Source organism: Anolis sagrei, chromosome 6 (assembly GCF_037176765.1).
Source record: "Anolis sagrei isolate rAnoSag1 chromosome 6, rAnoSag1.mat, whole genome shotgun sequence".
Taxonomy (NCBI): Eukaryota; Metazoa; Chordata; class Lepidosauria; order Squamata; family Dactyloidae; genus Anolis; species Anolis sagrei.
This window is the reverse complement of record NC_090026.1, coordinates 51,839,954-51,864,679: the sequence shown is the minus strand read 5'-3', so window position 1 is coordinate 51,864,679 and position 24,726 is coordinate 51,839,954. Positions and strand designations below refer to the sequence as shown.

Sequence of the window (24,726 nt, the reverse complement as noted above, 5' to 3'; positions counted from 1 at the left end):
ACAATGATTAAAATGAAGAACAATTTTAACAAATATAAACTTAATAGTATTTCAATGGGAAGTGTGGGTCTGCTTTTGGCTGATGAGATAGGATTGTTATTGTTGTTGTGTGCTTTCAAGTCGTTTCAGACTTAGGTTGACCCTGAGCGAGGGCCGGGTAAATGACCTTGGAGGGCCGCATTCGGCCCCCGGGTCATAGTTTGAGGACCCCTGGTCTACAGGCTGCAATATATTCCACATCTAAGGTTTAGGAAACTTGTTCAAAGGCTGAGGAAACTCAGTTGAAGAAATCAAAAGTTAAGAAGCCATTGGTTGAAGAAATTCAGTTTAAGACTTGGAAAAACAAGCTTGAATTTTAAAGGAACCCAGCCTGTAGTTTAAGGATGAAAACAGACTTAACAGGAGGTGTTAACAGAAGACAAAACTAGATAAAGGACACAGAAAAGAGGCCAGAAATAAGATATCTTCAGAAGTAATCAAGAGAAATCTAGGTAAATTCTGAGCTCCCATCTGTTCCTTCAAGCGATCGTTTGTTAGTCAGTTAGGGTACTGATCTTCAATACAATTAAACTCTTTTTTTGTTTATCATTACACCTTTTGTTGTGGATTTCCAATTCTGTTCTTGTCAAGAATAGGAGAGTTAGCTCAGGGAACAGAAATCCTTCAATTTCCCTTCTGAGGTTGATTTGGAGTTCCCAACCCTTCCAAAAACTTAGGTGGGAAGAGAAATGGCACATCAAATTAAGGGAACTTTTTTTTGTTACCAGTACAACATAAACCAGCACCATTTTTGAAAATTGAGCACTACACAGCTTTGCAATTAAAAACCTACACTCACAATCATTTTTACTATGCAGAGAAAACTGCAGAAAAGAAAACCCTCAACTGCTTACATTGTTTTTCACTATGTCCTCAGGGAAAGTACAGAAAATTCAAAATTAAACTGTACATTATAAACCTATACAAATATATGGTGAAGCATTCCATGTTATGGCTGAGACCTTTGCCAATTTGATAGTTGCACAATCCAAATGGAGTGTATCATGAGATCAGATAAATTAAAGAGACTCACTTAGAAAAGAATGTTATGGTCACTAAAAGTCAACGTGGGTTTCTCGAAAACAAGTCATGCTAGACTAATCTCTTTTTTGAGAGAGTTACAAGTTTGGAAGATGCAGGGAATGCTCTGGATGTAACATATCTTTATTTCAGGAAGGCCTTTGACAAAGTCTCCCACAATATCCTCACAAAGAAGCTGGAAAAATGTGGACTACAATGCTACAGTTAGGTGCTTACTAATGGCTCTTTTTAATCCCAAAGAGAAGTGACTAGTGGGGTGCCGCAGGGTTTTGTCCTAGGCCCAGTGCTGTTTAACATCTTTATTAATGACGACGAAGGTTTAGAGGGCATCCTTATCAAGTTAGCAGATGACACCAAATTGGGAGGGATAGATAATATTCCAGAAGATAGGATTATAATTCAAAATTACCATAACAGATTAGAAAGCTGGACTAAAGCTAACACAACGAATTTCAACAAGGAAAAGGAGGAGGGAGAATGCTTGTTTTCTTCTGCCCTGGAGACTAAGACGCGGAACAATGGCGTCCTAGTCTCCAAAGGAGATTTCAACTGAACATTAGGAAAAACGTTCTGACCATAAGAGTTGTTCAACAATGAGTTGTTCAACAATTCATTCCCTCGGAGCATACTGGAAGCTCCTCCTTTTGAGGTTTTTAAACAGAGGCTAGATGGCCATCTGTTGGGGGTGCTTTGATTGTGCATGGCAGGAAGTTGAACTAGTTGGCCTATGTTGTCTCTTCCAAATCTATGGTTCTATGAGTCTATGAATAGAAACTTGGGTCAAATGAAGCATACATGGTTTTGTTGTGCAGTTGTGCTGATTTTGCATAATATTTTTGTTCTACAATGTTTTTCCTGTAAAACCAATGTATTTACTATGTAAAAAAAACTTGCACCCACTAAAATCTTGCACCCACTAAGCTATCCAACAGCAGTTCCTTCTATCTTGAAAGGGGGGCAGTTTGGAGCTTTCAGAGAAAAGTTAAGCAGGCTTTTTTGCCACTGTGAGGGAAAATTCTGAGTGTTTCCAAGTTATGGAACAAAAACCTGCTTCAGTGCTCTGGACATCTCTGGGGGCTTTGAGAAATGGATATTTATCATTTCTGTCCTGTATTAAAGATGATTAAATTTAGCTAAGCTGTTTATCTTTCAGATGCTTTTTCAAATACCTTTTCATATGAAACATTTTGCAATATCCTGGGTTTTGCTCACAAATAGGTACCCACAATCTGTAGTAGGATCCATTAATTCTCAATCCACTAGCATGATAAAAGCAACAAATCAAATCAGTCTCTTACCTCCAGACCCAAGAAATGTGTGTTATGTATTTTCTTTTCTTCTAAATTCTAGCAGTACTTATTTCACTGCTAAATAACTGACAGTGCAATTATCTTGCTCTGAAAAAGTTACCCAGGTATGCTGTCATAGTAGTCTACTCACAACTAGTACTGTGCTTTCCCCCCTCTTATCACTCAATTGATTTATTGGTGTAATTTAAGGTCTGAGAGGAGTTGAGTGTCACTTCTGGACTGAAAGGTGTCCAAATTTGGCAATGGTGTAATGATTGTGAATAAACTGAGATAAAATCTAGTCAAGACATCAGCATTCTTAGGCTGGATCTATACTGCCCTATATGCCAGGATCCAATCCCAGATTATCTTATTATCCCAGATTATCTGGCAGTGTAGACTCATTAGGAAGAACTTCCTGACTGTGAGAGCCGTTCAGCAGTGGAACTCTCTGCCCCGGAGTGTGGTGGAGGCTCCTTCTTTGGAAGCATTTAAGCAGAGGCTGGATGGCCATTTGTCAGGGGTGATTTGAATGCAATATTCCTGCTTCTTGGCAGGGGGTTGGACTGGATGGCCCATGAGGTCTCTTCCAACTCTTTGATTCTATTATTCTATATAATCCAGATCAAAGCAGATAATCTGGGATCAGATCCTGGGATATAGGACAGTGTAGATGCAGCCTTAGTCAGTAGAAAGCCTGGGATCCAACTTATTCTGGAATGAGAACAAGCAGTTTTTGTTCTCAATTTGACCCTAGATTTTCAGATGGCAACGGCCGAAAGAACCACACCTGCATAGCTACTCTTAGCAAGCCAATTGGGTCCTTTACTAAAACAGTCAGATTTTTTGTAAATCCTGCTTGGTTGCAAACCATAGAGACTATTGCAGTGAATGCAACTTGGAATTACTTTTGAAAAGTTCAAGAAGATTCAAATGACATAGTTGGACTGCTAACGATGGCATCCTTTAGAGTTCACATTACACTGATTTTGAAAGACCTGCACAGGTTGCCAGTTATTTTCTGGGATCAACTCAAGGTATTAGTTTTATCCTTTAAAACCATAAAGAGCTTAAATACAAGCTATCTAGCAGACCATGTGTCTCCCTATGACCCTGGATACTATGATATGTGAAAGAGGATCTTTTGAGGATAACCCCCTTTAAAGAAACCTATTTCTTAGGCATATGGAAATTGGTCTCCTCTGCCTCTCCCAAAACTATGAAATTACCTCCCTTTAGGGTTATGATTAACTCCCACATCATCTCATTTTTTTTAAAAAAAAGAAAAGGTTTTCTTGACAGATCTTTCCTCTGGTGTTTAAAATCACATCAGTATTTCTTTGTGATTTAAAATTTCGAAGGCTTTAATGGCTGGAATCATTCAGTTGTTGTAAGTTTTTCAAGCTGTTTGGCTATGTTCCAATAGCATTCTCTCTTGATGTTGGGTTGTTGTTCGTTTTTCCGAGCTGTATGGCCATGTTCTAGAAGCATTCTCTCCCGACGTTTCGCCTGCATCCGTGGCAAGCATCCTCAGAAGTTGTGAGACCTCACAACCTCTGAGGATGCCTGCCATAGACGACTTCAACAATACATTCTCTCCTGATGTTTCGCCTGTATCTATGGCAGGCATCCTCAGAGGTTGTGAGACCTCACAACCTCTGAGGATGTCTGCTATAGATGCAGGCAAAATGTCAGGAGAGAATGCTTCTGGAACATGGCCATACAGTCCAAAAACTTATTTCAAAATGTGTTTTACTTTTTATTGTTTGTATGGTTCTTTTCATTGGTGTCCAGCTCGATAGCTTTGAGAAGACAATAGCTACACAACTAAATAAATACATGTAATCAACCAAGTGAGTCAAATAGTACATGACACTTATGCATCTCACTATTGTTCTAAGACCCCACACCTTAATGTTTTTTGTAATTTAGCACGTGTTGTTGACTTAGACACATCTTGAGCATAACAGAGACATCAGTAAAAACTGCTTATGGTGTCCAAGACAATTTCTGAAGTACACCAACAGTGTCTATATTCTAACCAACCCCCAGATATGGACATTCAAAATAATGAACCTTCAATATAATCAATGAATGAATGAAAATGTGAATACAACCCATGGGATTCTGAATCTTTGGCAGTTGCCTACACAATTTAAAATCTCTAGCCAAAATTAATGAAAATATCTTCATGCATACTCATAGCCATACTGTGGAAGGATGGAGTGGAGACTAAGCCATGCCAACCATCCCTTGGGGTTTCCTTCTCAGAACAGACACAGAGTGGACCCTGATCAACTCAAGTTACATTTCCTCTGTCTACATTCATTTTTATTTCCTCTTAGAAGATATAGAGACTTTTTTTAAGTAGAGGAAACATAAATTAAAAGACAAAGTGAATAACCAAAGGGAAAACAACCTAAAGAACATTAAGAAGTTTTCATCTGTTTCTTGTCTTTGCTTAATTACTTATATTTCACAGAGACATAAACAAATTAAGTTAGCTCTAGGTTAATTGGATGCACCAAAGACCTATGATGTTTTGGGAGAGTTCACCACAGGAAGTGAAGTTCTTTGTTGGCTGCTAATTAGACCCCTGATGTGGAGCCTATTTAATTATGTGTTTACAGGTACTATGCCTCACCTTACTTTTTATTTCATTATTCTTAGTCACCCTGATTATAGTCCAGGCTGATAATTTTCTGGCTTTTAATATGTTTAGGTGGACATGTTGCTTGCAGATCTTAGACCTCAACAGCAAAACTATAGTATTTGGCTTGGCCATTCTTAAAATCCACAGCAACTCTTCACCTGCCTCTTATTATGCATGGCCCCAGGGAATGTTATCTGAAATGTTTCAGGCAAGGATTGTGAAAACAGCAGGCTTTCAACAAGCCACATGTTTTATATAGGAAGTGTTTTTTCCTTTCCCTGGTGGTATCCTTTATACATACAATTGTTTTAATGTCTAATGCATCATTAATTTTTTAACAGATTTTTTTTTAACCTGGAGCACAGAGAAGGTGGGCAAGATATCACATGACCTTTATTGATGACATGCTGAGGTTTTCCATAGATTTACAAGGATAATGATTTCACTATCCTTTCTGTGCAGCAATGTTGGTAAAGGCCATTACCCAAAATTATATAAACGTCATATCAGCCAGTTTCCAACGAGCATTATTGTTTCCATTCACACATTTATCCTGGATGTGTCTCTACGCCAAGTGACCTTTTATGGATCTCATATTACAGTACTCCCTGATATATTATCCTCGTTTGGAAAACATGGTCTTCTCGTACATCTTCCCTCTCAGGGAGCAACTAAGCATGGTGGAGATTTATGATCAGCACTGAGCACAGTGCTGTTGTTTTTAATTAATCGCAGCCACTGGAACCTGCAAATTAGATCAGGATCATAATGTTGCCAAGGACAGGGTGCGTGGGTAAAATCTTCCCATGCCTCCTGCACCATTTTCTCGATTGAAATCACACGCATGTATCAAAACTGTTATTCTACCCTATGGTGCAAACACAGATATTTGCAGGGGAGAAAGATTTTAATTTGGAAACTGGTATGTAGGGAAGAGAAATGGCCCTTTCCATTTCAGTATTTTCAAAAGTTCAGCCCTACTTTAATGTTAATTTTTGATGTGTTTTTAGCTGTTCCATGTTTTTAAATTGTAAGCTGCCTTCAGTCATTGTCGTCGTCGTCATCATCATCATCATGGTACTAGGGAAATATTTCTTGTTCATTCACTGTCTTCCTAAATATTTTTATTTATAAATTAGCTATTTCTTTATGTTGTGGCTTTTTATGGTAAGTAAAAATATGATGTTATCAAGAACAGGGAGTTTATCAGAACCAGATGGGCTAGGGATGATGTATTGTAAATGTTTTGAAGAGCAAGTTTTAATACCCATACAACGAACAATAAACTTAATTCTACAATCCCGGGTAGATGGAAAGAAGCTGACATAGTTTTTATACCTAAAGAAGATCAAGATTTGATGTTGACAAAAACATTGCAGGCCAATATCATTATTCAATAATGATTACAAGTTCTTTACAATGATTTTGTCTGACAGATTGAAAAAGATTCTTCGGGACTTTGTTTGTGAAGGTTGATATGTGTTTCTATCTGAAAGATAACTGAGTGACAATGTTAGAAATGTTGTCTAGTGTTAGATAACATACTGTATAGAAGTACCTGGAAGAAAATAATAAGTATCAGACTGCATTGATCTTTTGGAGTGAAGAAAAAACTTTTGATAAAGTGAATTGGACTTTCCTTTTTCAAGTGTTAGAAGAGATAGAACTTGGAGACAATTTTATGACATAAGTTAGATTGATTTATTCAACACAAACAACACAAATAACAATTAATGGAAAGTTGTCTAACCTATGTGAGAAACAAACGGGAATCTGACAAAGATGTCTGCTGTCGCCATTGCTATTTATTTCAGCACTTGAAGTTCTGAACAGAGAGATTAAACAAGATGAAAAGATTATAGGTATTAAGATAAAAAGGGAATCATACTGAGGGCGTTTACAGATGACTTTCAGAGATATTAAAAGAATTGGGTGGGGGTTAAAAGAATTGGGGGTCATGGTTTAAAATTAACAAAAGACGTTAATGTTAACTAAAATATGACTACAAAAGATGAAACACAATTGATAGATGGAAATTGGGTGTAGACATGAAAAGAAGATGAAATATCTATGTATCACAATGACAAATTAAAATGGAATGAGATATCAAAACAATTATGTTAAGACATAGAATGAAATCAAGAAGAACATGAAGACATAGGAGAGTTTACAATGGTCTTACTCAGAAATAATCTCAGTAGTAAAAATGAATGTTTTTTTGTGTGGCTAAGATTGATTATCTCTATATGTGTGTGTATGTGTACACACACACACATCAATGGCAGAACGATTTATCCAGATTTATTTGACGAAAGAAGAAGCTAAGAATAAAGGTTAAAATATCATAAGATGCAAAACAATGAGTTCTTGTTTTACTAAATTTGAGATTAAATTTTGCTCCGTGCCAGGCTTATGAAAAAGTGATACAGGAGTCCGATACATAATGTGATGCAATTTTTAAAAACATTAATATCTAATTAAAATCTTATTTTTTTTCTTTTGCGACTGATGGACAATGAACAGGAAAAGAGAGATGGGAAAATCCAGTATATGACAACAACCACAAGAATATTATGTAGTCAGTCCAAGTTACAAACATCCGACTTACAAACGACTCATAGTTAAGAACGGGACTGAGACAACAGGAAGTGAGATAAATCTACTCTTAGGAGGGGAAATTCACTTCTGGAAGTGTCATCATGGAGAAAAGGTATCTCTTCTGAAGCTTTATCACCAATCTTTGTTTCCACAACAAGCCATTTTTTTCAAAATCCAACCTATCTTGTTCGTAGGTTGGGGACTGTCTGTACTCAGAAAGGGAAGAAAGCTCTAATATCTACTAAAGTTCTAAAACTTTATGAATTAGCAGAAATAGACAAACAGTCTATTTTGATTACACAAAAGATTAAGAACTTGGTCTTTATTTATCAGAGTTTTTTTACATGTAAGATTGCAGTCATAATTATTACTCTGGAACGGAGCAATATCCCATTAGGAAAAAAAAAGACAAAATTACATATGATTGTCTTCAACTCAAAGGACAGGAAGTTAATGCAGTGAGGTGAGTGGTTTGGAAGGAATGAATGCAATTAGGAATTTATATTCTACTACATATGTTACATAATTATATAAATGTGTGTGTGTAAACAAGGAAGAACATGGACAGTGTGGTAAGGAAATTATGTAATGTATAATTGGTAAGTATGAAATATGTGAATGGCAGTATTAATGTGAAAATATAATTTAAAAATGAAACAAACAATGCTTTTGAAGAACTATAAATCCCAAATGAGGGTGATTTGATGGTTATTGTTTTTATGAATTAATATGAGTTACATGTACAGATGAAGTGTAACTTACAGATAAGATAGACAGTTTTTTAAGAAATGACATGTACCTGCATAAAATATAGTAAGAAATCATATTTTTCTTTTCTAGTAATAGTTGTTTAAATTAATTTTGCTTGTAGTTTCTGTAGTGTGTAGTCCATAGCTTATTTTCGCTCTTTGTGTATTCAATGTTTATTTCATGTACTGTAGATTTTATTCAACAAAAATGATTTAAAAAGAAAAAATGTGGGAAAATAGCTACGCTCAGTTATATATCTTCCATCACCATGTTTTGTTTGGCCCTCAGCCTGCAACTAATTAAAAACCAAACCACAACTTTCTTTGCAGCAAATGTATGTGGAATCCACTGCTCCCTAATGGCTAAATTGAGAACTGCTTTAACACACTGTCTTCAATCCCACCAGTTGCTGCCACAGCAATTTGCATTTAATACAAACCAAAAAAGCAGGCCCTGAAAAGCAGGAATACAATGCAGCTTCAGTTAAGGGAGGCTGGCGCATACCCTTGTGAATCATTCTTTACACAAAATGATTTGTAGCAAAATAGACATGCACTTTGACCAGTTGTGGGTATTTTGGCAGGTCAGGCCACTGCCGTCTTTTGCATTTGATGACCCTTGCCCTGTACACCTTCCCTTCTATATTAAGGTATGGCATGTGTTGCCTTCCAGATATTGTGAACATATCTCTCAAAGTTTCACAGAACATGCACACATGCAACCAAACAGCATCATGAGACCATGGTCAAGATGGAAAAAGTTATTAATGAAAAAAACCCCACAAGCTTGAAGAGGCTGCAGCAATTTGCTTTTGCTGAACATTTTGGGATCCATCCCATCCTATCTTCTCTTCTCCCCCACCCTCTTTTTTTTTTTTTTTTGCTACCTGGCTCCCACTATCCTTTCTTCCTTGCTGAGTTAACTGCAAGCTACTTTTGCATTTGGCAGTTACCACATTTCACCATGTAATCATTGCCAATGCATAATAGTTGCACTGCTTTTTTCAGGTGCCAAAATTGTTTATGGGTAAGTCATGTAATGTGGAATGCCTAGATTCTTCTCGTGATAGCTAGACTATATACAGCTCATATGCTAATAATACATTGACATGATGAATCAAAGCATGTGTTGATTATGTAATACTTGCACAATTTGTTTTAGTGTAATAATTGCACCCCCATTTTTTTCCAAAAAAGCAAAAACTGCAACCATTAGGTAGTGAAATATGGTAGTTTGCAGCAAATGGCGTAAGCTGAATACAAAGTCGGAGGAGTGAAAGGATGAGAGAGAATTTGGGACATTTTAAAAACAGCTGAAGAAGAGGAATAAAAGACAATGAATTGGGATGATCTCTGCCAAACATGGATATTTCGAAGGGATCACTGTGAAAATAGGCAATGGTGAGCAATGAGTAGAGCTGCAGAGTAATACATATCACATTCCTGCACTACGTTGTCTTAGCCTAGTCACTGCTGAATGTTTTCTCTTTGATAAATTTGCTGAGAGAAGGTGAAATGAGGGAGCAGGGGAATAGGGTTGAGGGATCCTAGCCAAATAAGGGGCTTAGTACCATACAAAGTCTATGTGATTACCTTTCCACAGTCAATGGCTACTCCATCAAACTCAGTGGTAGTCACAGATTTCCGTCGGAGTGCGAGATGCTGCAGGGGTGGGAGACTATACTTCAAGCTCTTACCTTGTTAAAAAAAGAAAAAGGAAAAGCACAAAACAAAAACACACAGAAACTCCAAATGTAACCTATCTGCAGCATGCATCAGGCAAGGGGTGGTTGGGTGAGAAAGGGAAAGGACAGGAGAGGTAAGGGAGGATTAGAGACACACTAGGCATAGTTGCATTGTGTTCTACTAGGGGATACCACAAAACCTGGCATTTCAGAAGTGCACAACTCAGGAAATGCTCAGTAAAAGGCACCTCTGTACCTAAGATTCAGTTACAAAGGGCAACAATTCTTTTGGCCTCTTCAAAAATCTCTAGAAATTGAACCCCTTTCTGTCAAAAATCTACTATCAAATCAGTTTTCCTTCCACAAAGTCCCTTTACTAGTTTCTTGAAATAACTGTATTTAGTGGCATCTGATAAAGGTGGCCAGAAGTGGAAAGTTCGCTTTGGGAAAGAAAGCATTTTTTGTAAAGTTTATAAACAAAGTTAGAGTCCATTGCATGTTAGATTCACAAAGAATAAGTTCTACGTGCAGAAGAAACTTTCTAGCTGTGATTTGATTTTACTGAGTAACTTGTTTACATCAAGATAATTATGACTGCTTCATGTATGAAAATAATATCTATATCCCAATTCCAGTACAGCTCTGGGTGTATCCAAATGATGGCTTTTTCCAGTGATCATTGTGCTTTGAAGGACACAAATGTTCTGGTTTGCCAACCATGCCAGGATTTACTAGTAAAACTCTCAGTGGTTTGAAGTAGATCATCTCCCAATTATTAACTTTAGCAACAATGCAAAAACTCCCTCTTGTCCCAATGAGGCAATTTGAATATCTGAAATAATATAGTTATGAGCTATCGCAATAAATGGCTTATGGGATACAACAGGTGATTGAACTTGGCCTCAAGCCACCATTTTGCATCTAGCTTTGTCTCCTGAGAGTATTTTATACCTGATATTGACTCACGGTACTTTCAAGAAACAGCCTTTCAAGAAACAGTTTATCTTGCTAGTTCCTTGTGGTTTTTGGAATAGCAGGCATAATCCATATTGGGATCATAAAAGAGGGAAATCGGGGATTAACGTGATATCCCATCTTGTTTTTCCAGGTGCTATGTGCTGCTTGACATCTTTGGGGACAGATGGTAGCTTTGAGGGAGAAATAATTTTCACAAGGGAAATGACTTGAGCGAAAGGATTAAGCACCTGCTTTCTCATACTGTAGCTGTTTTTTTTAATGGCACATCCTTTCCTAAGCATGCCATTGGGGACAGAGTAAAAGGACACACTTTTGACTCTCAGGTGTGGAGGGAGACAAGAGATATAACATTGTCTTCTGCTTTTGGAAACCTGCCGGCTATTGTTAATAGAATTCTGAACTAGAGGAGCCAGTGGGCCAGCATTGGGTAGTGGTGTCTGTTTAATAAGGGCAGTGAATCAATTCCAGGCTTCAGCCTTGACATTAAATTAGCTATTCAAGGTTCTGAACCCTATTCCTATCTGGTATGTAGTGAGCATGTACATAATGTAAGCTGTAGAATCAAAGAATCATAGAATAATAGAGTAGAAGAGACCACACGAGCCATCTAGCCCAACCCCCTGCTATGCAGGAAAAGCAAATCAAAGTACGCTTGACAGATGACTATCCTGCATCTGTTTAAAGGAAGGAGCTTCAACCACACTTCGAGGCAGAGAGTTCCACTGCTGAACAGTTCTTAAAGTCAGGAAGTTCTTCCTAATGTTCAGGTAGAATCTCCTTTCTTGGAATTTGAATCCATTACTCCAAGTCCTAGTTTCCAGGGCAGCAGAAAACAATTCCTCTTCCTTATGACATCCTTTCACATATTTATACATGGCTATCATGTCTCCTCTTAACCTTCTCTTCTGCAGGCTAAACATGCTCCTCATACGGCATGGTCTCCAGACCTTTGATCATTCTAGTTGCCCTCCTTCCAGCTTGTCAATATCTCTTTTAAACTGCAGTGCTGAGAATTGGACAGTATTCCAGCTGAGGTCTAACCAGCCCAAAATCCCATTGGCTTTTTAAGCTTCTGCATCACACTGTTGGCTCATGTTCAACTTGTTGTGCACAAAGACTTCAAGACCTTTTCCACATGTACATACTGTTGTTGAGCCAGGTGTCACCCATTCTGTAATTGCATTGCATTTTTTCTGCCTAAGTGTAATATCTTAGTTTGTCCTTGCAGAAATTCATTTTTTTTAAGTTCTGGCCCAGTTCTCTAATCTGTTAAGGTCATTTTTAGTTCTGATCATATCCTCTGAAGTATTAGCTATTCCTCTTAATTTGGTGTCATCTGCAAACTTGATAAGCATGCCCTCTAAACTTTTATCTAAGTCATAAAGATGTTGAACACAGTACTGGGCCCAGGAGCAAACCCTGCGACACTCCACTAGTAATTTCTTTCCAGGATGAAGATATATCATTGGTGAGCACCCTTTGGGTTCGGTTGCTTAACCAGTTACAGATCGACCTAACAGTAGCATTGCTTAGCCCACATTTGACTAGGTTTTTTTTACAAGGAGGTCATGGGGGATCTTGTCGAAGACTTTACTGAAATCAAGATATGCTACATGCACAGGTATCCCTGCATGTCCCAAGCATGTAACTCTATCAAAAAAGTGATGAGTTTGGCATGACTTGATTTTGAGAAATTAATGTTGACTTTTAGTAATCACAGCATTCCTTTCTAAGTAATTGCAGGCTACCCTCCTTAATGATCTGCTCCAGAATCTTTCCTGCTATTGATGTCAGGCTGGCTGGACTGCAGTTGTCTGGGTCCTCTTTTTCCCCTTCTTGAAGATAGGGACAACATTTCCCCCCCTTCAGTCTGCTTGGACTTCTGTTCTCCAATAATTCTCAAAGATTCGTCTACTGACTTCTACTAGTTCCTTCAATACTCATGGATATAGTTCATCTGGCCTTGAAGACTTGAATTCATTTAGAATTGCCAGGTATTCTTGGACTACTTCTTCACCTGTTTGGGTTGCATTTCCCTATTCACTTAGGTTGAATACCAACTTTCTTTTTGGGAGAAAACTAAGGAAATAAGGTGCTGAGCAGCTCTGCCTTTTCCCTATTCCCTGTTAGCATTTCACCACTGTCTCCACGCAGAGGCTCTACCATTTCTCTTTCCTTCCTTTTTCTACTGACATAACTAAATAACCTCTTTTAATTGTTTTTAATCTCTCTGGCAAGTATGAGCTCATTTTGTGTCTTAGCCGTATGAATCTTTTCCCTACATTTGTTGGTTATTTGTTTGAATTTCTCTTTGGTAATTTTCCCCCTTTTCCATTTTTTTGTGCATGTCTCTTTTAAATCTTAGCTCAGTTAAAAGTTCTTTGGACATCCATTCTGGGTGCTTTACACTTCTCTCTTTTTTTTCCTCCTTGCTGGCCCTGTTTGAAATTGTGCCTTTAGTATTTCACTATTAAGAAACATCCATCCATCATTATCTCCCTTCTCTTTTAGTATTTCTGTCCATGGAATCACACTCAGTTTTTCCTTAAATTTCCTGAAGTCAGCTCTTCTAAAGTCTAGAATGCATGTTTGACTTCTCTTACTTTCACCCTTCCTTTGTATCACAAACTCTAGGAGTACATGGTCACTTCCACCTAAGGATCTCACCACTTCCAGTAGATGTTTCATACTACCTTATACTCTACATGTGGCATTTAAAAAAAGAAACAGGCCAATCTATTATTTTTACACTTTGGATATTTTTTAAAGAAAAAATAAAAAAGAGTTTTGTTATGTTGAAAATATACACATAAATGGCAAGAACATTGGGGGTTATTGCAAAATGATGTGTTAGTGCAAACAGGGACCAAACACAAATGATATGAGGCCAGCAAGAATAGCATACAAATAAGCAAAATCAGAAAATTGTTCTAAAATGATCTAGAAAAAGGGAGTGGTTGTAGATTAGAATTTCTGCTATTTACAAATAAAAAAAAATGATGAAATACTAACTGAGTTTGAAGACTCCTTTAGAGAGAGATGAACTTGTGGGATGATCTTTTTTTTCTAATCGAGGAAAGGCTTTTTAATCAAACTTGCTAATGTTAAAGGTTAATAGAAAAGTTCCTTAGGTTTCTTACCATTGGACTATTTCATGTCTGGTGGCAATTATGAATAAAGAATCAGGTCCCGAACAATATCAGAAACTGATAAATGTCAGTGTAAAATCTTATCTAAACAAAATGGTGAAAAAACAATTGAACTTATGCTAGCAGGTAATTGAAGCTGTGCTGAATTCTAATCCCGCCCAGTCTGGGAATATGGGAAATTAATGATGTTCTCTCAGGCCTTATTTCAGGGGTTTAGCAATGGAGATACCTCCAAGTAAAAATTCTGCTTCACTAATGAAATTTTCTGTCAGCTCCTATATTTCTAGTACTGCAGTTATTTAAAATTTCATTGGAGCATTTGGAAAAATAGGTTAGGCATTCAAACAAAAGCAGGCGGCAAAGTAATCAAGGGGACCCATCAAATATGAGTTCTCACTGTAAATGATTTTTAATGTTTTCCTTTCTGCAATGCTAAAAACTTGGGCAATGAAGGAATTTTTTTCTGGGAAGATGCAGAATACCAGCTGCATCTCTGCCTAACTTTGTGTTGACACTGAGCTATATGCCTAAGTTGGATTTATGGATCTGGCATGAAGTTAGTTATCTCTTGTACTGCACCTTCTCTTCACAATTTGGTTCTTTAGTCAATAGATAGCAATTCCAATGTCTAATTGCACTATAGGTAAATCTCTGGGCACATCTATATGGGCACCTGTATCCAGAGTCAGTCTGGAGTGCTCATCAGAAGTATTTATATACTCTACTCCTGAACTGTGGCAGCAATGGAATTAGAGTCCAGATTATCCAATCAGGTTGAACTCAGTTCAACCCGACTGGATGGTGACCCTCATTTTTGCTGTTGTTCGTCGCTGGGGAGCTCCTGGTTGTAGCGATAATAATAACAATACTAATGACAAGTGACCCCTCCTTCACTGGTCCTTTCCCCAAGTCATGAAGTGCCTGTGCTGTGAATGAAAGCATCCAGCAACAGCAAGGAGGATTCTGGAGCTCCATGCCATTGACACAGTGACAAACAAGAGCCATGGAGAATGGGAAAATGGGATGGCAACACTGGCTCGTGTGGACAGCTGAACAAGTTTGAATTTGAACTGGTCCAGCTGTCCTCACTAGCTCTAAAGTGTCTAGCTGTTCTGGATTTATCCTAAAACTCAAGAGCATTCTTCAACTTCTGCTAATTCAGGCTAAAATTTGTTTAACTGGTTTTATCCTGCACTAGGAGCTGGAAGTTGTTTTGTGGACAACATCTGCCCCAATTCAGGGTTTGTGGCCCATGTAGACTGATTAGGGAATTGATTTATAAATTTACTTATTATCTAAATATATTTATATTCTATTAAATTCACATCCATTCCCATGGGCCACAATGTGATATTCTGCTGCTCATTCCCAGTCCCTTAGTACTGATATCAGGGCCATAGCCAGAAAAAAAGGGGGGGGGGGGTTGAATTTTTTTTTGTGAATCATGAAGAGTAGTTTCATAACACAAAATAATTTAAATAGTATGGTTCATTCTATATTTTATATATTTTATATAGACTTAATTAAATCGATGTTCTGTACTCCTACATGGAGGGCTTCAAATCCCTCCCATGTCTTAGACTCTTCCTGTCAGTTATGGGTGGGCCAACTTGGCAACTTCCACTATATCAGTTATTGCTGCAAGTAATGACTGTGAATAAATTGTCAAAATTTGCTAGTGTTAGTGCTTGCAGTTCTGGAGGGACTCATTTAATTTTTGCTTCTCGTAGACTTAGCATGGGGATTTGGTTAACCAGTTAAAGTTCATGAGTAAACCTTGGTTTTTTTAACCTGAAATTTTTTGGGGGGGAGGGGTTGAATCCCCTAACCCCCCCCCCCCCCGATACAGCCCTCACTGATATTCTGTTTCCTAGGTTTGGGTTTCTCATCAACTCAGCAGATATATTTCTCCAAGTCCATGAACATTGTGCACTATTACATACACTACACTACATCTCTGAAAAAGAATCTTTTCCTTCACATCCATGCCAGCACCGTGATGTACATTGCTTATAAAAGTAGTGTAGTGATAATTACAACTGAGGAATGGTTTCTGAATTCATTCTCCATGATTTAGACTAAGATAAATTCTAAGTAATTGTATTTCAAACCAGAAAAAGTTGACCAGACAGTCGGTTGTTTGATACGACCAAAACTGTACACTCAGATAAACATGCAAACTATTTACATTTATTCAGAACTGGATTATTATCATAATTTACAAACACAGTATCCTTGGAATTAAGAGGTATTGGAAATGTTGGTAAGACATTTTCAGTAAATTCCTGGCAGAGAAAGCTTCAAGGATGTATAGCAACACTGACTGGGAGACAATCAGGACTGGAAGGTTGGAGATAAAGGGAGAAAGTGGATGGTAGTTGGAGCAGGAAGATGGGCTAAGAACTGGTTTGCCCTTTTGAGGAGAACCAAAAGAGTGTGGCAATGCTATTTAGCCAGCTAGATGCAGATGAGAAGGATGTATAGAATATGTTGTATCTTTTTGTTTGACCTCACCAGGTTAAAGAGTCAATTTTGTTCTGGGAATGGTTGCAAAAGCAAGAGGCTTAAAGACTGCCAAAAATGAGACCACAGTGAATGGCAGGGTAAGGAAGCAAATTGCCCTAGGCAGTGTACGAAGATGTTCAATTAAAGCTGAAAATGGAATTAATAATTTAGGAAAAATGAGGCAGATGGGTCAGTGGGGTTATCAACATAGATTTTGAAAGCAAGAAGGTGAAAACAAGGGTAGCATGAAGAGTCAAGATCTGAAATGAAACTTGAGTAGCAGAGGGTTTAGGGAACGCTGAATGTCTATATGTATTGCTGCTGAAAAGGATACAAAGATAACACACCACTCACAGCAATGGTTACTGATGACAACCCCTATCACTACAGCAAGGACCAATTAATTAACATCAATGCCAAGATGTTTGTGTAAGCATAATAACTCCTGCTGTGAACGGCCACTTTGGTCGTTTAATGCTTTGTGTGCAACTGACACCTTTTTCATTCTGTTGTGAAAAGATCAGAATGGGAACATAAGGCAGAGTCCTGCTGAAGAAAAACTCTTCTTAGACACAGAAAAAACATTTGAAAATGCTGCAGCCCTCAATAACATCAAGTTAAGTTAAACATATATAAAACATTATGTGTCATGTTCTAAAACAATGTGATACATTCTGCAGAAAAAAGATACTAATAAGAACAGTGTAAGATACACAGAAGTGTGATGTTGCAAATTGTAAATAGTGCTTGTTCCTTCTTAGTGAGTTTCTATGACTGTTGCAGCCTTTTGTCGCTGCTACTGCATATTTCTGTAAGAATTTTATATAGAGGTAGTTTAATTACTTGTTTGGGTGATATCTAAGACAGAATCCACTCAGTGTTGCATCATTACATAAATGTTTGTGTTCAGTCTTCTAATAAACTCCATTTGTGAATCTTAAAGGATGGAAAATTCTCTACTAAAAGGCATTTCAATACCATCTCGAGTCTCTTAAGTATTTCTTTGGACAACCGAAATGCAGAAAGGCAAAGATCATATAGGAGAACAAAAGTGATTAAATTAGAGCCACCGGCCTACAATGTAGTTTAGATGTTATTCTTTTTCAGTTAAGGTGATCTAGAGCGATTTCAATGTAGGCAGAGACTACTTTTCTGGGAACTGGGGACAAAAGGTAATAGGTAATATAGGTAATAAAACTTCAACTCCATTAGCATCAGAAAAGTAATTTCTCTTGAGATCCAAAAAACTTGGCTGTTCCAGTGTGCCTTCAAGGAATTATTAACTGAATTATAACCTCTGACTTGACCAATCCCTGCAAAATAATTGTCCTCGGAAGCACTTTATTTTCTACGTACTAGTGCAATTAAATCCTACTGTCGTCCCTCTGATCCCCTTGTCCAGATACAATAGATTGCCTTCTCATCCAGGGTTTTTAAACTTTTAATCCTTTGCTATCGGCCCTGCCCACTGTGATTTATTTTATTGTGTTTAAATTATTGTGATTTTATATTGTTGATGTTTATTTATGTTGTTTCTTGTATTTTATTTTTTATTTTTATATTTTACTGTCATTGTATGTTGTTTATTTGCATTGTTGTATTATTGGCCTTGGCCTCATGTAAGCCTTCCCGTGTCCCCTTGGGGAGATGGTGGTGGGGTATAAATAAAGATGATGATGATGATGATGATGATGATGATTATTATTTTACCCTGTAGTGCTTGAAACTAACTGCCCCTTTCTTTCTCTCAAGAAGCCCCATTATTGTTAGATCTTCAGAAATGTTTAGGTGTTCCTATAGGTAGAACTTGCCAATGCAGTCCAGATGCAGGAGTTTTAGTTTTATTCGGGAGTATTTATTTATTTGCTTTACTTCTATACCGCCTTTCTCAGCCGAGATGGCGACTCAAGGCGGTTTACATAGTAAAGATCAACACAACAACATCAAAAAGGCAATTAAAAATACACTATACAACATATCAAGTCAAAAACAATCATTATCATAGACGTGCGCCTCAGCAAACAAATCAGAATCCGTAATCATAATCCTTTATACCAGTTCCTATGTTCAGTTGTACCATCTTACTGTAATTCATTGCACTATTTAGCCAAACGCTTGTTCGTAAAGCCAAGTCTTGACCTTCCTCCGGAATGCCAGCAGTGAAGGGGCCTGTCGGATGTCCACAGGTAGGGCGTTCCACAGCCGAGGGGCCACCACCGAGAAGGCCCTGTCTCTCGTCCCCGCTAACCGCGCCTGCGATGCGGGCGGGACCGAGAGCAGGGCCTCCCCAGATGATCTTAATGTCCTAGTCGGTTCATAGGAGGAGATGCGTTCGGAGAGGTAAGTAGGGCCAGAACCGTTTAGCGCTTTATAGGCTAAAGCCAGCACCTTGAATTGTGCCCGGACTGATAAATAAAGTAAAGGCCTGATAAATATATATCCCAGTCCACTGCTCCTTTTTGTCAAAGTTCACAAAACTTTTATTGATAATTAAAATATTCTGGCACTAAATAAGCCAATTAACACATGGCAGGTTATGCATCTGATGAAGTTGGCTATAGTCCAAGAATGATAAGATTTTAATAAACCTTCTAGTGATGCTGTAATAAATCTGTTAGTATAATGCCACAGGGGTGCTGTTCTTGTTGCCGCTGCTGCTCCTTCTGCTTCCTCCTCCTCCTGTTGTGCACCCCATGTGACAGATCTGGTAATAATGCCAAATAATGAAGCTACTATGAGTCCTTCCCACAAAGGATTAGAATCCTTTTATTCATGCCTTTTTATTTGGGCCTTTAAAGCAGAAAGATCTTAAGAATGAGCCGGGGTGGCGGCGGCGGCGGTGTTTTATGGCATTTCAGTTGTTTTAAACAATTGTTTACTTATTGTTTAAGTAAAGAGGTGAGAAGGGTGGGGTACAAATATAGGAGATAAATAATTTAACTGACTTGTCATAATAATTCTGTTTAATTCTATTTTGATAATTATATATTTTAGGTTTTAAACTGTGCTGTTTTTAATGTTGCAAACTCTATCACAGCTATGACTTGTGGGAATGAGGGAGAGAGCCTTCTCTGCTGTGGCCCCCCAGCTTTGGCAAGCCACCACCCTAGCAGCCTTTAAGAAAGATCTGAAAACTTGGCTTTTCCTATGTGCCTTTGGAGAGTGACCATACATCTCATTTTTGTTTATTCCATCTACAGTGTTGTCCTCATGATGCACTTTCCTCCATCCTTAACGAAGGCCCAACCCCATTGATTGTCTTTCTTGGGCTCCTCCCTCATAAGTACACTCCCTCACAAATACACCCCCCCTCCTATCTCATCCAGGGTTTTATCATTTTATCTTGTGCATTTGGCTTGCCCACTGTGTTCGACTTTCTATTATGTTATTTTGCATTATTTATTTTATCTTGTTACATTATGTATTTTATCGTGATGTAATTTTTTGTTGTTTTGTTATTTTATTTTGCTGTATTGTATTTTTGGGCTTGGCCTCATGTGAGTTGCTCCGAGTCCTCTTTATAAATAAATAAAGATTATTATTATTATTATTATTATTATTATTATTATTATTATTATGATGTTGGGTCATAGTCCAAGAGGAAATATGGGGTATAAATTAAAATATACATAACAACAACAATAGTTCATTTTTTCTTAACTGACTGTGGCAGACATTTACACACCTTGGACATTTAGAAACATGTCTTTGCTGCTTTTGTATTGCCAAAAAACTCTCTCCTTCCCTACTACGTTTCACGACAAATTGACTGGAATTTCTTGCAGGAGTCTACAATGGGCAAGATAATTATGAAATGGAACAAGCAAGAAGTAGAAAGGAAAAGTTGCTCTCCAACATCCCTGCAACACATATAATGGTAATAGGAGCCAACAATGACACAGGATTGCACAGTACAGGGATAGCTAAAGGTTGAGTGATAAGAAAGATGGAACTAATGCTAGTAGTATAGCAATGTAATGAGATAAGTTCCTGAATCTGGGAGTATATCTTCACTACAAGTTTGAACTGTTTTGATACTACCTATTGGGCCTGTGAGATCAATGAAAAAAAATCAATACTCATTACGAAATTAGGAGGTGGGGGGATCGTTTCTGAACTATTTCCAAAATTGGACAGGGTCTGTATTGTGACTATAACAAGTTAACTACTTTTTGGTTACTTTTTGTTAAGTAATTGTGCCAATGGGGAAACTTCAGGGGCTCCTTTCTCGCTTATCGTTAGAACTTGCTACAATGTTAGAATACATTTATCATTGTTAGCCCATCAAGTTTCAGAATGTTTCATCCATTCATTGGTTTGGGGGAAATTTTCAAGTTTTTCCAAACAATTTTTTTTTAAAAAAACTACAAGACCTATCTCCTTGAATGTTTTATAAAATGACACAAGATAATGGAATGATTCCCTCCACATTTCAGAAAGATTCATACATCTACTGATTTTTGAGAATTTTTTAAAAAGTTTTGATAAAAACATTTTTAAAAGACACAACAGCTATCTTACTGAATGTCTGTCCCTATATGACACACAACACATTACCCAATAGAACTTCAATTTTGGGATTTCCTGCCAGTCCAGCACAGATCTTACTAGTATTGAAGTAGCAGTCCTCTTTGCAGATTCAATTGGAAATCTGTCTGCTGCTAGCAGGGAAAAATCTCCCCCCATCCTAACCCGAGGCTTTCTGATGCTAAGCAGAATTCTGGGAAATGTAGTTTAGGGCGGGGCCTTTGAAGTCTCCTCGCCTTCCCAAACTACATTTCCCAGAATTCTATGTTTTCTCAGTCTCTCAGTCTCTTTCCCAGCTTACTCAGCTCATCCTGCTCAAATGCTTTCCTCATGGTGAGAGGCAACCTGTCTTTCTTAATGTAAAGAGGAATGGGGACGTATGGGCTTTGCCTTGCTTGCTTGTGCTGAAAATGAAACTTTGGGAAGCTTCCAAAGATTACAGAATTTAAACAAAAATATTGGGCGAGAGGTTCGATTCTTAAGTTTCTGCATGGGTGCCCCTCTGTGTTTCTTAATATTTGCTCATATATACAAATCTTACAAATTAATTATGGCTAACAAGTTATGAATGAATTTTTGCAGACTCCTAATAGCTATCATGTCTCTCCCGGGAGGACATTGAGAACTATTATAGGAATTGCCAAGAAGGTATGAAAAATTCTGCCTAAGTAATTTCTAGTTCTATCTATCACAAAACTACAATTTCTCCCCACTTTCAATTTCTCCCCAATACCACATAATCTCTGGAATCAATAACAGGCATACCATACTTAAAGCATGGCTTTCCCCACCCACTGGAGGGCTCTAATCCCATTCATTTTATCTAATTCCTGTTTTTCAGGAATGCTCCTAGTTTATATAAGACCCTAGACTTCCACATACTGAAAAAGGCAAATATTGTGCATCTCTGAAGCGTACACTTTGAAGCAAAGAAGTATAAGCTTGGCAGCTTCTCAAATAACGGACACAAGAAGGTGATAATAGAGGTACCATTATAATAATCCATGGTCAAGGAAAGCTATGATAACTTCAAAGGTATTGTGATGTTAAGGTCATAGTTCAAGACTTTATCATCTCTTCCACACTTCCCTCCACCCCTTTCTGGTGGCTTGACTTCTTTCTTGCCTCTATGTACAATTTCTTGTGAATTTGAACCATTTTGGAGTTTTCAATGCCTAGGAGTATGGAGTTCTGAAGATCTTCCTCAAACAAAACATTTTTCCACCAGTGCTGGCCAGTGCTCTCTCTTCTCTCTCCCTTTCAATAAGCACTGGACACTTATAGAAAGAAAAGTGCAGCCCATGCTCTCCATCACATGCATTCCCAGTTCCAGAGAAAATCAACTTCCCCTTTTACAGGCATCTCCTGCCTCCCCCATCTTCCACATGCTTTTGTTCTAGCTCCATGATTCTTAGCCACACTGCCTCTCACCTGATCGCCATCCATGGGAAAGACGCTGATGTAGAGTCTGTCGAGCACTTTTAGCTATGATAGCTGCTAGATCCTCAAAGTTCAAGATGAACATGATGACAACACCTTCCTCATTCTTCACAGGAACCACATCCACCAAGCATCGGATGCAAGATGCTGCCATGAAACACAAAGAATGAAGGTAATGTGAGTAACAAATTAACTGAAGTAAACTATTGTGGTCCTCCATTAGATTATGCCCAATTTCAATCTGATTGCATTCCACAATAATCGTTATGGAGAAAAGACATCTTGTGCTGAGGAGTTTTATTCCCCCTGCCCCAAATTTCTGTCAATATTTTATCCTAAATATATTTACGACAAGGTAATATAATTACTATATCATATACCAGATAATATGCACACACTTAAGATACCGCCTGTGCTTCTGTATGTATCATAAAGTTAGAAATATACTGTACTAAATTACTCTGAATCACATATAATTTTCTGCCTGCATGAGCTCAACTCCCATTTTCTACATATTTTTCATATTCCACAATTTGAAGCAGTGTAGATACAATATTGGCTGTCTGAAACACTTCAGCCATCCTAGCTCCATCCCACTAAATCATTTATTTATTATTTATTTATTTATGACATTTATATGCCACCCTTCTCATCCTGAAGGGGACTCAAAGTGGCTTACAAGGTATATATTACATACAATATATTATATTATTAGCATAGTACAATATCAGCATTAAACTTTACTATATTGTACCATACCACTATATCGTAATATTATTAGTAATATTACATGTAATATAAATATATAATTATAATATATTATTATTATATTGCATTACATTATAATATTATAAATATTATATGAATATACAATATATTATATTAATTAGAATTGCACAGGAGACAAGGTGGAACTGTCCCTTGGCCCCCTCTCTCCTCACTCTGGCCCAGAGTGACAGTTGGTGCTGGGGGGAGGGATTTGTAGTTTGGTTAGCCATTAAGAATTCTCTCTGAGAGAGCTCTAAATAACTCTCATCTATATAAATAAAAATGTAATGTTCGTTTGTGGGATTAACAGAACTCAAAAACCAGTGGGCGAATTGACACCAAATTTGGATACAAGACCCCTAACAACCCAATGTATGTCCTTCACTCAAAAAAAACTGATTTTGTCATTTGGGAGTTGTAGTTGCTGGGATTTATAGTTCACCTACAATCAAAGAGCATTCTGAACTCCACCAATGATGGAACTGAACCAAACGTGGCACACAGGACTCCCATGACCAACAGAAAACACTAGAAGGGTTTGGTGGGCATTGACCTTGAGTTTCAGAGTTGTAGTTCACCTACATCCAGAAAGCACTGTGGACTCAAACATTGATGGATCTGGACCAAACTTGGCACAAATACTCCATATGCCCAAATATGAACACTGGTGGAGTTTGAGGAAAATAGAATCTTGACATTTGGGAGTTGTAGTTGCTGGGATTTGTAGTTCACCTACTATCAAAGAGCATTCTGAACCCCAGCAACGATGGAATTGAACCAAACTTGGCACACAGTTCTCCAATGACCAACAGAAAATACTGGAAGTGTTTGATGGGTGGTGTCCTTTGGTTTTGGAGTTGTAGTTCACCTACATGAGAGCACTGTGGACTCAAACAATGATGGATCTGGACCAAACTCTACACGAATACTCAATATGCACAAATGTGAACACTGGTAGAGTTTGGGGGAAATCGGATCTTGACATTTGGGAGTTGTAGTTGCTGGGATTTGTAGTTCACCTACAATCACAGAGCATTCTGAACCCCATCGACGATAGAATTGGGCCAAACCTTCCATACAGAACCCCCATGACCATCAGAGTGGGCCACAGCAACACGTGGCAGGGAACGGCTAGTGGACAATAAAAGCACTAGAGCTCTCTAGGATACCGTTTCTTATACTGTGTTCCTGACCCCTTAGCTCAATGTTGGAGTCATAAAAATTGGCAATAGTAAAAGGTTTCTGAATGCCACCTATTTCCACAAAACTGTTCACAACAACGTGTAGTGTTTACAGTGGAGTCTG

The 24,726-nt window shown here is 37.9% G+C and overlaps 1 protein-coding gene across 2 annotated transcripts in view; it reads right to left on the bottom strand.

The window, feature by feature from the left end:
* Positions 1–24,726, bottom strand: part of KCNH6 (potassium voltage-gated channel subfamily H member 6) — a 152,595-nt gene that overhangs the window by 63,947 nt on the left and 63,922 nt on the right. Inside the window, exons 3-4 of one of the 2 annotated variants that reach the window (XM_060781315.2) lie at positions 22,645–22,800; positions 9,963–10,066 (exon numbers count right to left, since the gene is read on the bottom strand). In XM_060781315.2, coding sequence (XP_060637298.2) covers positions 9,963–10,066; positions 22,645–22,800 — 260 coding nt within the window. The remainder of the gene's footprint in view (positions 1–9,962; positions 10,067–22,644; positions 22,801–24,726) is intronic. The other variant, XM_060781316.2, reaches the window with a different exon arrangement.